Source organism: Chelonoidis abingdonii, chromosome 1, assembly GCF_003597395.2.
Source record: "Chelonoidis abingdonii isolate Lonesome George chromosome 1, CheloAbing_2.0, whole genome shotgun sequence".
In the NCBI taxonomy this organism is placed as follows: Eukaryota; Metazoa; Chordata; order Testudines; family Testudinidae; genus Chelonoidis; species Chelonoidis abingdonii.
In genome coordinates, this window is record NC_133769.1 from 228,509,543 (window position 1) to 228,523,988 (window position 14,446).

Sequence of the window (14,446 nt, forward strand, 5' to 3'; positions counted from 1 at the left end):
GCGGGGCTTTTCCTGTGTGCCTGGCCACTGCATCCGAGTTCAGATTGCTGTCCAGAGTGGTCACAGTGGTGCACTGTGGGATACTGCCCGGAGGCCAATACCATCGATTTGCGGCCACGCTAACCCTAATCCGATATGGTAATACCGATTTTAGCGCTATTCCTGTCATCGGGGAGGAGTACAGAAACCGATTTAAAGAGCCCTTTATATCTATGTAAAGGGTCTTGTAGTGTGGACGGGTACAGTGTTAAATCGGTTTAACGCTGCTAAAATCAGTTTAAACGCGTAGTGTAGACCAATACTGTACAACTCTCCTAGGCTTGATCTGTTTCCTTCACTCCTCTTCTTTCAGCAGCCAGGGAATAGGGAGGCTGTCTAATTTGAAGAGGCAGTACTGGGAGTGAGCCTAGAGCTCTGATCCCTTCCTGTCTCTTCTCCTCTCATTTTTGGAAAGGTTCATTCATAGCAACTGGGAGGGTGAGGGGCGGCTATGGCAGAGTTACTTACTCCACTTTCAGCAAGATGAGGATGGAGGCTAATAGGTTTCCTTAGAAGAGAGAAGAAGGACCTGACACCTACCAAAGGGACTTTACAAGCTGTCAGACCTGGAGGCAGTTGGGCCATATTACAGAAGTAGGCTTTTTTTAAAAGAAGGGTTTGGGCCACGTAAGCTCCTGCCTTCAAAGAGGAAAATGCATTTCCTGGACAGAAGGCTGAAAAAATTATTTAAAGCCTAAAATAGTGACTTGCCTCAGTGTTTAAACCCTGAAGCTGCCTGAGTTCTAGCGATCTCGCCAGGGCTGCAGCATGGATATGCTTCCCAACTAACCAACCACTCAGCCCACTACACGGGGATATGTGGATCTATGAACAATATGGAAAATTAATAGGGTCCTTAGTTAGGTGTCTGATTCAAGCTGTGATTGAAAGTAAATTTCTTATAAGTGGTGGTGTTGGACTTCATCTCACATATGCTACAGGTCTTACTATTTGTTTTACAGGCAGTGGGCCCCTTATGGCCTCAGCTGTGTATTGTTGGTCTCGGTGTGTACGTTTCTTTTGTTTTGTGGTCCCCATACAAGGGCCGAGGTTCTCACCAGCAGATCTTTCTTTCCGGATTCCTGAAAAGATGCCCTGACTGATAAAATTCCCTATCTTAATGATTCTCCTGGAAGGCTAGCAATGGCATGCTTATAATCTGTGGGCTAACAGGTGGACCAGAGCTGGCAACCAAATGTAAACTGGTTCTATCCATTGAATAGAATTGTCCTTTAGACTTTAGCCTCCAATGCAGAATGAACATTAGCTGTGTTTGACAAATTCACCATTATGCATTAAAATGGTTTCTTCCATCTCTAGCTTCTTTAAGATGCCCATGATCTCACTTGTGGGTATTTTGGATTCGTGATGATTTAAGGCTGTTTTAGTCATGAGTATTTTTTGGTAAAAGTCATGGACAGGTCACAGGCAGTAATCAAAAATTCAGGGCCTGTGACCTGTCCATGACTTTTACTAAAAATACCAGTGAATAAAACTGGGGGGAGGGGGGAGAGGGGAAGCTGCCTGGAGGGGAATGGGGGGTGGCAGCACACACCCTCTGGAGCTGACAGGGAGGGTTGGGACTGGCAGGCTCCCAACTGGCTCCGCCTGCCGCCCTGCAGCAGAATTTGGTTGTGGGAGGGGCCAGGATATTGGGGCACCTGATGGGGTGAGGTGGGCTCTGAGCAGTGCTTACCTGGGGGCGGCCTGGAAGCACTGACATCCCCCTGGCTAAGGTCGTAGGCGGAGGAGTGGCCAGTCACTCTGCGCACTGCCTCCATCTGCAGGCACTGCCCCCGCAGCTCCCATTTGCCGTGGTTCTCAGAGCCCGCTTCACCTCGTCTGGTGCCCCAACCCCCTTTCCTGTCACACAGCCAAACTCTGTGGGGCGAGGGCCTGAGACAGCCCTGCGCCTGGCACAGGGGCTGTCTTAGCCAGGCGCAACGGCTGCTGTAGAAGTCACCGAGGTCAGGAAAGTCATGGAATCCGTGACCCCTGTGACAAACTTGCAGCCTTAATTATGATACCAAATGATGGCTGTGATGTCTAAGTCTTGGTAGGACTAGAAATCTTTAATTATCTAATGTGAGATGAGACTGTAATATGTTTTGATGAAAGGTCACCAGTCCAATCAGAAGTTCAAGATGTGTTGTGGCCTTTAGCCCTTGGCCAAAAGCAATCATGCTCTTCTAGCTATAGCTAAGTGATATCTCTGTCTGCGTTGCCCAAGAAACAAGAAAATATGTGTATACATATGTGCGTGTGACGTCTTTGGGATGGGAGGAATAACAACACTCTCTCTTACCAGCCTAGTTCAATATAATGTACTATCTCTTTATAGGTTAGGTGGAATATTATTGAGATTGTCTTACCATATGTGGTGGTGTCACGGTCTTGTCTGGGCCAGTGGGGTTTTGCTTGCCTTCATTTTACAACTGTACATTGATGTTTAACTCAAGATGTCCACTTAGGCTTCAGATTTCATAATCTAACACTTCTTCGTTGGTCCAGTTACAATAAAGTGTGATGAGAGTGTGGCCTCTGACCAAGGTGGGTTTCTTGGGTTAAGGCTGGAGACATTCTTCATCCCCGTTCCAGCTTCACCCAGAACTGTCTCCTGGAAGAAGCAGCCAGTAGCAGGGTGGTGTTGCCCCCTGCTGGGCCCTGATTGAATTCTGCCTGCTCATTATCCTTCTTGATGGTGGAGGACAGTTCTTGTTGCTTCTGCCAACAGCTGATCCTGGATGGCCTCTCTAGGCAGCTCTTGAAAGAATGAATGCACTCCTCTTTTTCTCCAAAAGGCTATCTGAGGGTGATGGTGTCAAGGTGGCAGGGCCTCCAGCAGGGGGCAACAACACCCTGTTCCTGGTTTAATAGTATATGCTCCTTTAGCTGTGCCAGCTGCCGTCATTCCCTGAAAGTTCACTCTCATGATGTCTTACATGGCACACAGTTATCTGCACAGAAAGGAGATGAATGTGAATATTTCAACCTCTTAAAGGGTAAATGTTCTACAGAATGTCTTTAGGGCATGATTTCCCATCACAGGAGATGTGGCTATTCTGGAGATTCTGGCATCCACTCTTCTTTTGGTAGCTGCTGGGAGAGCTTCTAGAGATAAGAATACAGTAATGTTGGTTAGGAGGGTTGTTTCAGGGGTGAAAATAAGTAAGAACAGCACCTAGGGGAAAATATTCTGCTGCGCCAAATACAAACAAACACAAGCAAACAAACTAACAAAAATTTCGCTTTACCATTGAATATCATTTTCATAGTAACAGAAAAGTTATTAATTCCTTCTGCACGGTTTGCCTCTGATATTGACTTCTTTTTAAAAAAATATTTTACCACGGTAAGTAAAGTACAAAGTATTTAGAAAAAAGATTTTCCATTCTCTACTAGAGAAATGTATCGGAATGATGCAAGAGGCTATAACAAGAAGTAATGGAATGAAATAAAGAAAAGTAAAACCTGAGGCAAATAATCAGAAAAACTTCCTGATGGTGATAGCTGTTAGATTTAGATTTCTCTCTTGAGGGTAGTGATGAAAATCCAATGGCTGAGATTTTTAAAATTTGACCTGACAGAGCACCAGGAAATGTACTGAGGATCTCAGTTCCACACTGACAGAGGAAGAGCTCGGTGATATGGTACAGGGGTGGGGGGAGAAACTTCACCCACTTCTAATAGAGCTTATTCCTGCCATTATGAATTCCCTAGGTCCTTCCAGTGAGAGATCTAGATATACACAATATTGATACAGATATTTATAATATTATATGAAGGAATCTGAGGGGTTTGGGTTTATGTGACTTTTATTCTTCTGGGAAGAGAATAAGGCATACTACCTGACATGATGAAATACTGGTAGAGGAGCAGCAACAAGTTTGTGTTTGATAGTTGACATTTGGAGCAATAGTAATATTTGAATTTCACATCCTCTGATGCAAAATCATTTTGCAAGTGAACATCAATTTTTCCTTCTCAGTGAAATCCTAAGAGAGTATATGTACATAGCAAAGCTTTGCCAGGCTGAGCTCTGCATTTCTGAAATACATCACACTTATAGAAAGATTGTTATAGTGAAATTTATCATCATGCAGAAACTTTAATAAATGATTCTGGGGGTAGCAATGATGTGTCTGGCAAACTGAATAAGTGGCTATGGTTTTGAATGGTATGGATTTGAACACCATTTCAGAATGGTACTGAAATAAAGCAAGTATTTGTAAAGTACCAAGGAGAAAAAACATAATCTTTTCCCAGAAGTAGACACCAGTTTTTAATGCTTACATCTGAATGGATACTGCTGCTTCGACACAAATTGATTTTTTTAAAATTAAAAGATAAATATAAAATAAACAGATACAAATTGCTGTTTGTCAACCAGTTATAAAGGGCTTCTCAAAGGATCTCCCCCCACCAGCCCTTGTCCCTCATATGTTGCTGTTATATGAAGTCTTCAAGGTTAATCTGATGCTATTCCTGTTGCTGAGCAGCTGTTACCGGGTTGGTTGGTTGGTTTTTTTCTTTTTATCTCTGAAGCCATGAAAACTTTAATCAACCTAACAGAAAATAATGTCTCTAACTCTCTGTAACATGTGGCTGTTTCTTTTTTAGTGGAGGCGATAGTGGAATTTGACTACAAGGCTCAACATGATGATGAGCTGACAATCACAGTAGGTGACATAATCACCAATATCAAGAAAGAGACTGGAGGCTGGTGGGAAGGACAGCTCAAAGGCAGAAGAGGTTTGTTCCCTGACAACTTTGTAAGAGTGAGTACAAAGTGAAACAGTTCTTGCGTATTGTACTTACTAGCTTGTATTGTTGTTTGACGGAAAAGCAGTCTTTTTAAATCATGCTGCAATTTGTATTTTTTTGAATCATGTTGCATTACAAAGTAGCGAATGCATTTCTGTGGATAGCTGTTGTAGTTATGATATCATTAAAATTAAAGATAAAGAGACACACTTTTTCCCTGCTCTGCAGTGGTTATTGCAACCCTGGGGTCTGAAAACAAAATTAACATTTAGGATAAAGCTGTCCTCCAAAATTCAGTTCCTTATATGACTCATGCTGTTTGTAATATGTTCTCTCTCATATACAGTGTGTCTTTTTATGGATAGCTAGAGTGCATTATGGTGTGATGTAAAGGCTTTATCACAGGGGAGGACAAACTACGACCTGTGGGCCAGATCCGGCCCATCAGGGCTTTCAATCCGGCCTGCGGGATTGCCAGCCACAGGGCTAAGGTAGGCTTAGGTAAAGTAGGCGTAACTTGTTACTGGGAGCTGTGTTCAAAATGATCACTACTTTTTCAGTGTCTCTTGATGTTTCTGGTATGTGGCATCCTACCCTGCTTCAGAATGTCAAAATAGTTGCTCTCAGAGGTGAAAATAGTAGATCTTCACAGTGAAACATTTTACATATATGTTCGTATACCTGCATAAAGGTTACATTTCACCTGTGAGTGGAGGGGCTTTGTCAGGTCTCCAGTACAGGAAACTGCAGCTATTCTTTTGTACCAAAGAAGGATAAGGAGCAGGCACACAGGACTGCACTCCCTGCAGGCATTAAAGATGGGTTTGGTGCCAGTTATGGAAGGTTTTCATAGTTTACCTATGGAAGGGGTAGTAGCATGGGCATTGAGTCTGTGATTACATGGATTGGGTGGCCATGAAACCTATGACAGGATTGCTGGTGGCCGCTCTGACAATTTTTCCTAAAATACTTAATTTACTTTAGGAAAAACAAATAAATATGCACATATATATGTCCAAATCATTGTAATTTATTTACATAGGATTTTTTTTCAGACTCAATAATAAAATAATATACAGTTGTGTCTATTCTTTACTGGACCTAAACAGACTAGAAACACACATAAGGTGCTTTGCATGTTCTTGTCTTGTTCTTCTTTTTTTTTCTTGTCTTTTTTTGCTTTTTTTGGTTGCTTTTTTTAAAAGACGTGCTAGTTACTAAGTCTGCTGTTAAAAATGATGTTAACAAACATACAAATATCACTTTCCACAGCAGACTTATGCAACCCTGGTAAGACCTGGATGGGGAGATGGAGATGGATATGGAGGCAGCAGGGTCCAGGAGTGGCTTGGGGGCAGAGCCCGCCACTGTACAGCAGGGGAACGGAGCCTGAAGCCTGCCACCCATAATAATAGAATTGGAGATATACCTATCTCCTAGAACTGGAAGGGACCTTGAAAGGTCATTGAGTCCAGCCCCCTGCCTTCACTAGCAGGACCAATTTTTGCCCCAGATCCCTAAGTGGCCCCCTCAAGGATTGAACTCACAATCCTGGGTTTAGTAGGCCAATGCTCAAACCACTGAGCTATCCCTCCCCCCTGATCCCACCGGCCCTGGGAAGGTGGGGAACTCACTGGCTGCCTGCTCCTCCAGCTTTTGTGTCTCCAGAGGTGGGCAGGGTCCAACCACTGCTGGCAGTCCTAGGGCAGGGAGCTGCAGCTTTGCCATCTCCCACGACCACGCAGGAGGCTGTGGCCGCATGCAGCCAGCATGCTGCATATGAGAAATGCTGGTCGAGGGCAAGAGGAGGATGAGCAGTTCTGGTTATTACATTTTAGACAAGTCCTGAGGCAGATAAACATGTAGATTGGGTTGGAGGGATAAAATATGGATTATGGTGGAAAATGTGCACTTCCTGTAATTGGTTTGCTGCTTAATAAGGTTACAAGAGCATCCCAGGCTCATCAGGAACTTTGCCTAATCCCCCAAGTTTTGGATGTATGTAATCAAAGTTGCTTAAATCATAAAAATTAACTAGTAAATTTGGATTCCAGAAGTGCCATTGGAAGGGGTTAGAAGATTGTCAAGAGAGAAGGAGGATGTAAAGAGAATGAAATATATTAAATCATTGTTTGGGAGAGAGTGGTGGAGGAAATTAAAAACTGAATATGAGGTAAAGCCAGTGGCAGTGGGACTGAGTAAGAGCCAGTGGCACTGGAAGTACTTTTTGAAGTACCTGTAACCAGAATGAAGTTTTCATCTCCACAGAGTGAGAGACAAGAAAAGACTAAAAATGTAGATTACAAGAGAATATTCTAATGAAGAGACAGAGAATAGAAAGATAGACGTGAGAAAGAAAGGGGAAAGGAAAGCAGTGACTGTGTATATTTACAACTTCAGTAGCCTTAATCAAGAGACTTTCACTATGAAGCTACAGGAAGGGTACTTCCTGCTCTTGAATCTGCAAACCAAATGTACTTAAAACATGCAAAACAGCTATCAAAAACAAATGCTATAAGTTTTATAGGGAGAGTAGAGGCGCATATTTGTCATAAATGACCTTCTGTTCAGTGGAGCAACTATATGGGTACTTAAGATATTGTTTTCCCTCTTCTATCTTGCTTTGTCTATTGTCAAGATGTATATCTGGCCTACTGAAAGATGATGTGGGAAAAGTTTGTCTAAATATGTGAAAATACATTAGCTGTTCCTCATTCAAGACCTAATTTCAGATTCTGCAGTCAACTCATTTCTGTTACTATAAACAATGATTCATTAAACTGATTTTTTAAATCATAGTTAAGGAATGTCTCTTATCCTTCTATGTTTCTTGCCTCTCAGATTTGGCAGGTAGAGAGGTATAAAAAGAGGGAGGGGAAAACTGTCCTTATTTGTATCTTCCCTTAGCACCCCGTATCCTTCAGATACAGATTTCTTTTTTTTTTAAGGAGGTACAGGAAAAGAAGAGGACGAGAATTCTGTGGCAAGGGAAGTTGATTTAACTTCTGTTTTTAATCTGTAAAATGTTCCGTTGTATGTTTGTGCTGAGTCTGCAAAAGATGAAATGCGTGTGGACACTGAACTTCTGGGTAATACAGGTGATGAGTGCTACATTTGTTCCTCTTTTTCTTTTGGTGTTGGGAAACGTCATTCGGAAGCAGATGGAAGTTAAGAAAAACATTGAATTCGTAGTCAAACCAGGCTTTCAATGTAACAAACTGTACTTAAAAATACAGGGGCAGCTGAGACAGTTAGATTTTGCTGATAGCAAGTGGAGATGCAGAAAGCAGGAAACTGTGGTGAAAACCCATGCTTGCTGGTTTTAATTTACAAAGGCAACTGTGTGTGTGATCTAGTGGTGCAGCACTGGTAAATCATGTGCTACACTAGACTATCTTCAGGTGACTTGCAAGTACTGTTAGCAGACTTGTATCTGGCTTGCAAATAAAGGGTCTACAATTGCAACTGGAGTTGTGTAAAGTTGCTGTATAAAGCCAGATTTTTAGAAGCAGTGAAACAGAGGGCAGAAACTATGCATAACCGTACTGTTGCCTGAGGTCAGAAGAGCTGCCAAGCTCCATTGACTCCCTCTTTGTATGAAAGCAGAAAATAAGCCTCTAAATACTGCAAATCAGTTGAATTTCAAAGATGATGTTTGTGTATGCTAAATAGCAGATGTGAAATGGAACCTTAAGGTACTTAGGTTCAAGTGCCAGGCGACCAGAAGAGGTTACTTGGACAGCTGTCTCTGCTTGTTTGTTAGCCACCAAATTTTCTCTTCCCCTTTTCTGCCTTTATTAAACTTTTACAAATCTTAAACAAACAGCCAGAGACTTGTAGGGGTTCACTGGAGAGGTGCTGGGCATGTCGGTGTCACTTATAACTATAAAGCTCCCACAGACCCTATCAGCTGGAGAGGAGAAAGAATGTATTATTTTCTTCCTGGATAACCCCAGAGCATCCCAATAGTTTTTACTCACTCTGTTATCTTTGCTCCAGTTTTCTTGCTGCTGCTCGGTAGTGGATAGGTTCCTTTTCACTCCTCTGTCCCCTCTCCCAACCCCACAGCCTCCCATAAAATTTCTTGTGTCTGCCTCTGATATTGTGCTCTTGACTTTACTTGATTCTTGTTGATTTTATTGCTGCCCACAAAGTTCTGAATAACGGTAGTGAAACTGACTGACTGTGACCTTGTTAATTTTGCTCAGTAATTGTTTCTGAAAGCTATGGTATCTCCAGAGGGGCTGAAGTTACCTGCAGACTGAGGAATACAACAGTGTCCGCACTTGGAAGGTTGTCTGCTTAATTGGCCAATGGAGCCCTTCAAGTCCTTTTGTATATTTGGTGGAGTGTTACCATTAAATTGCTGCATTCTGATAAGATTTCTAAGATTAAAAAAAACAACCCTCATTAAATATAGATTCATTCTTGAGAGGTAGTGGGCTACAATGCCTCTTAATTGCCACTTAGTTCTTGGAAATAAAAGTCAATAGCCCTGCTCTTTGATGCCTCGAGGAAAAATCATTAAACTTGTTACCTTAGGGCAATGGTCCCCAAACTGTGGAGCATGCCCCCGCCCCCGTGGGGTGCAGAGGAATGTTTGTTGGGGGGACCTGGGCCAACCCCCCTGGGTGGTGGGGAGGGAACTCTGCTCTGCCCCACCCCCAGCTCCACTCGACCCCCAGCCCACGTGCAGCCCCACAGCTCCACTCCATCCCCAGCTCTGCCCTTTCTGTCCCCAGGCCAGCTCTGCCTCTAGCTCCACCTCCCTAAGGGGAGGTGCAACAGGAAAAAGTTTGGGCACCACTGCCTTAGGGTCAAGTGCAAAAGAACTAAATGGGCAAAAATGCCTCAATTTTTGACATATAAAATATGAAAGTATCTGTCTTGTATTTCCCTCCCACCCCCTTCTTAAAGCAAGGCGGACGTCATAAAAGGAAAGCTTTAATACTTGGTTGGCTTATAAGTGCAGTTTTTTTAAATGTATGTTTAAATTTATAAAAGGAATATACGTACAATGTCATATCTACAGTTCAGTACATCTGTTGTAGTTTGTTTCATAGTTTTGCATATTGTGATAAGTTATTTGTAAAGAGTAGTATTTTGAAGAAGTGGCTTATTAGTTTGTCAGTGACTTATTGGCAGCATCACAACAGAATGCTAACTTAATTTACTGATGATACTTAAATGTATTCATTTTTAATGTTTCCTATTGGTTCCTAAGTATCTTTATCACATGTTTTATATATTAAATAATTGATTATACGGTACTAATACCACAACTACATTGGTTTGTTGTGGAGACAATTGAGTGTATAAAATGGAAATTAGTCTACCAAGCAGTCTTTTTTTTTTTTTTTTTTTTAAATTATCCTTTGCTCTCTCTTGGTTTGTTTTTTTCCTGAAGAAAACAAGTTCCATTTTGAAGCATATAGTTGATTACATAAAGGAATAAAACTACATTTGTTGGTAGAATTTGCAATAGAGGATTCTAAACGTATATTTTTTTTATCCAGTAATGTGAAACTAAGAATTGGTTTTGTGTTTCACTGCTTGAGGCTCTAAGCCAGAGGCAGAGGAATGGAGAGGAAGAACTCAATTAGAGCAGGAAATTAGAGCAGAATTCACCATTTTGGGGTAAGTTTTCAATATAGTGGTATTTTACTCTCATGCTCCTGTGCCAGAAAGCCTTCGTCACAACTTCCTTTGGACAGTGTCTTCTGTCTGAATTGTGCATTGTGCAAGTGGATTGAATTTGTGGGACCAATGTATTTGGAGGATACTCTCTTGTGCTAGTATTCATCACAGCATGAGCTATTGATTGGCAGGAGTATAGGTGGTGACTCTCTCCTAATGCAATCTTGAAAGATTGGGAGGCGGTGCCTTTATCACTGTGGAACTGTGACTTTGTAATTCTCTTCCTTTCGATATATATGTCTAAGTATATTTCTGGCTTCCTTCCAGGCTGCAAATATTTCCTCTTCAACTTGTTTATGTGTGGGTGGATAGGTTGATTATTTATGTGTTTTGAGTTGGGGATCTTTTATACTAGGTCCTGTATTTGTTTTACTATTAAACCATGTTGCCATGAGAAATTCTTGTTCTTCAGGTAAATTATTTGAAGGTATTTGGAAGCATGCAGGTACAAATGCCTTATTTAAAAAACAAACACAAAAAAAGGCTGAAACCCCACAGTTTTGGTTTTACAGAGGCCCTAGTACAGCACAGACTTCTCTCTCTCTTTTTTCCCCTCTGTGGGAGAAGTTATAACTCTTGGGATTGTATAACAGTATTTCCAGTAAAAATCATAGACACCTGGAAACTAAAGATAGGAAAGACCTGTTTTGACATCACATTCACTCCCTGACTTTGCAGGATTATTCCTTACCGTTTAGTCAGGGACAAGTTTGATTTTTGTATAAGGTAAGTGTTGGAAGGAATGGTATAGGTAGAACCACTACATCTGTAAGGCTCTAACTGATATTCTTTGGGTGATGTCCTCTTCAAAAATTATTAGATTATGAAAGATGTGATTTTTCCCCCCTATTTGTGTAATATGACATAGAAGTGGCATATGATTCTGGAGGTATATGACAGAACTATGGAGTTTAACAATTCTCACTACAAAGGGTTACTCCCATGTACAAACTTAGTCTCACAGATAAAGTTCCATTGACTTCAGTGGAACTATGCAAATCTTTTGCATGATTATAATAATTCCATCTTCTTCCAAATATCTCACAATACACAGCAGTTACAATGGAAATTTTACAGTGTGACGACAAATAAGACGGGCAAGAAAAGACATCGGGGATTGTAATACTAAATACCACCATGGTGAATTTTAGCAAGCCTATACTCTGAGTAGCTGTTGTTGCATCTGATTTTGTAATGATGAATAGACAATGGCATAAATTGCATAGGGAGATCGTTAACATATATGTATGAAAATTGAGGTTTGTTTTTTAAGTCCTCTTTCCTGTGAACCCAAATAACAATGTTGTATCAAGACATAAGACCCAGAAAGAAAGACTAGAGACAAATCTTCTAGTCAAAGGAAAAGCATCCAATCCATTTTAATTGTTCAAGACGAATGAAATGCAGAAATAAGCAAACACTATAAGTGGTGAAAAATAACTAGCAGTTTTAGAATGTTTAGTTTCAAATAAAATAAAAATTAAAAGTGAAGGTCACTTTTTAAAAATGTAGGGTTAAAATTTAGGTCACCTAAAGGTGTTTGCAGTAATATTTTATAGAGTCATAGACTTTAAGGTCAGAAGGGACCAATATGACCGTCTAGTCTGACCTCCTGCACAACGCATGCTGCAAAAAGGTGTTCGTTCTGGTTTGGAGTGAGAGACTCCTTAAATTTAATATTGAGAATTGCATTTGACTAACTTGTCTTCATGTAAATACGTATTTTAAGTGTTGTATTGGCTGTCTAGAATCTAGTGGGAAGCAGTTGAGTATATGTTGGAGACGTCCCCCCCATCTTTCCTTTTCACTCTGCTCATGGCTGACTACATACATATACTAGAGCTTCACAGGTATCTTTGTAGCATATTTATTATAAGGCAGGGTGTATTAGAGCTATTTAGATTCATGATCCACGTATGTCATTCTCTTGGGAGGTGAGGGGGAGAAGGGAAAGTACATTTCTCTTGAAGTCCTCATGATTTTGGCTTTTATAGTTAAGCAAAATACATAATATTTTACTGCTACATAATACCAGTCCTTTGAGGCCTTCAATATCTTTTTTTTTTCTTCTTTTTTTAAACATTCAAGTGAATTTGGTGCTTTTGAAAGACACTGGATTGACATCCCTGGAGACAAGTGCTCTAGTAATCCCCGGAAAAGACAAGGAATGCTGCCACAGTATTCCAACTGGATATTGGCTGGTCGTCATGGCTATTCAGTTCTTAATTTTTTTTTTAAGGGGCTGCCAGTTGAAGTGCCAATAACTGCCATTTGTTATGATAGTGGTTGTTTTTTTCCCCTTTTTAAATAACATGGACACCTCCCAGCAGGAGCTGGACTAAGATCAAACTTTCACATTGAGAACAAATGGTAATGAATTTCTGCTTCCTCTGACTTGAACTGGGGATGTAGTGGTAGAGTCAAGGCTATTCCTAAGCATGTGTCAGGCGTGTGAATCCGTGATCCCATTCTTTAGTGATTCTCAGCTACCTGTCTCAGCATGCTATTGTGACCCAGTGCACCTTGGAAGACTAACTTTCTCTGGAGTCTGGACCTTGACTATACCTTGATGAAGAAGTTTGGACCTTGACAAAAAATAATTGATTATCCCCGCTGTACAACAACAAGAGATTTGATCAAAACACCTTACCAGCAGGACCTTTCCCCTTTGAACCTACAGTGACAAATCCCATCATTCCCTAGTGTTGCAGAGTGTGGGTCAGCATGAGCCACCCCACTGCCTGGCAACATAACTCTGTTTCCTTTCTGAGCCAAACTTATTTGCACTCAGGTATTTAAAATAACATTCTCTCTCTGGTAGTCTGATTATCATATAGTAACCCAAAGTAAACATAAAGTTTCATTGGCCCTCCCAGGCTCCAACTATTCCTGCCTCTTTCTAGGGATAGTAGCACTTACACCCTTGGTGCAGGGTTTCTCCATAGCTTTCCTTCTAGGGGGTGCACGAACTAGCCTCATGATTACTTTGAAGTCCTGCGCTTGATGGGATAAGCCGGTTCCCTGCACTTCTATCCCACTGTGTGAACAGGCAGTCCGTCCTGTAGAAGCCTCATCTTGTGTGACCTGCAGTCATCTGATTCAGTCACAGGCCAGAGCTTAGGGCTTTAACCTCTTGGGATGTGTCTACACTGCAATTGGAAACCTATGGTTGACCCGTGCCAGCTGACTGGGTCTTGCGGGACTCGGCTTATGGGGCTGTTTAATTGTGGTGTAGATGTTCAGTCTTGGCTGCAGCAGGAGCAAGGAAGCAGACATATACACACATATACAGCACAGAGTAATTGTATTGTCTCAAACCTGTGTTTTACCAAAAGAAGTTTTAAAATGCACTCTATGTAACATCCATGTAATAATGATATTGCAGTTTATGATTGTACAAATAGGGAAAATGTCAATTCAGAACATAAGCAAATTGCATTTTAAGCATTTGTCAATGTATATTTTGTAGAATAAATCCCTTTAAACATTGTAAAATAAGCACAAGACAGATTGTTAAAGAACTCCATTTGTGTGTCTGCTTGTAACTGTGATGCTGGATTCATTGGCAGTCATATTTACACAAACTGTGTTACTGTAAGTGAGAAGTGGTGATGCTTTAAACTTATTCCCTGCTTATCTGTCAAGTAGGCTAATAGAGGGACAAGATGGGTGAGGTAATGTCTTTTTTGGACCAACTTCTATTGGTAAGAGAGATTTTGAGGTACACAGAGCTATTCTTCAGGTCTGGGAAAGGTATGCAGTACCACAGCTAAATACAAGGGCCTAGAACAGAGTGTTTAGCGTAAGTAGTTAACACACTTTGGCCTTGTCTACACTTACAGTTTTGCAGCGCTGGCCGTTACAGCTGTGGTCGTACAGCTGTGTACGGCCAGCGCTGCAGTGTGTCCACACTGACAGCGACCAGCGCTGCAGTGTGTCCACACTT

The 14,446-nt window shown here is 41.4% G+C and overlaps 2 protein-coding genes across 3 annotated transcripts in view; both read left to right on the plus strand.

The window, feature by feature from the left end:
• Window positions 1-4,818, plus strand: part of BCLAF3 (BCLAF1 and THRAP3 family member 3) — a 103,255-nt gene extending 98,437 nt beyond the window's left edge. Inside the window, exon 11 of the mRNA XM_032777987.2 lies at window positions 4,660-4,818. Coding sequence (XP_032633878.1) covers window positions 4,660-4,671 — 12 coding nt within the window. The 3' untranslated portion in view covers window positions 4,672-4,818. The remainder of the gene's footprint in view (window positions 1-4,659) is intronic.
• Window positions 1-14,446, plus strand: part of SH3KBP1 (SH3 domain containing kinase binding protein 1) — a 333,403-nt gene that overhangs the window by 38,146 nt on the left and 280,811 nt on the right. For both annotated transcript variants that reach the window (XM_032777988.2, XM_032777990.2), the window contains exon 2: window positions 4,660-4,817. In XM_032777988.2, the coding sequence (XP_032633879.1) occupies window positions 4,660-4,817 (158 nt within the window). The remainder of the gene's footprint in view (window positions 1-4,659; window positions 4,818-14,446) is intronic.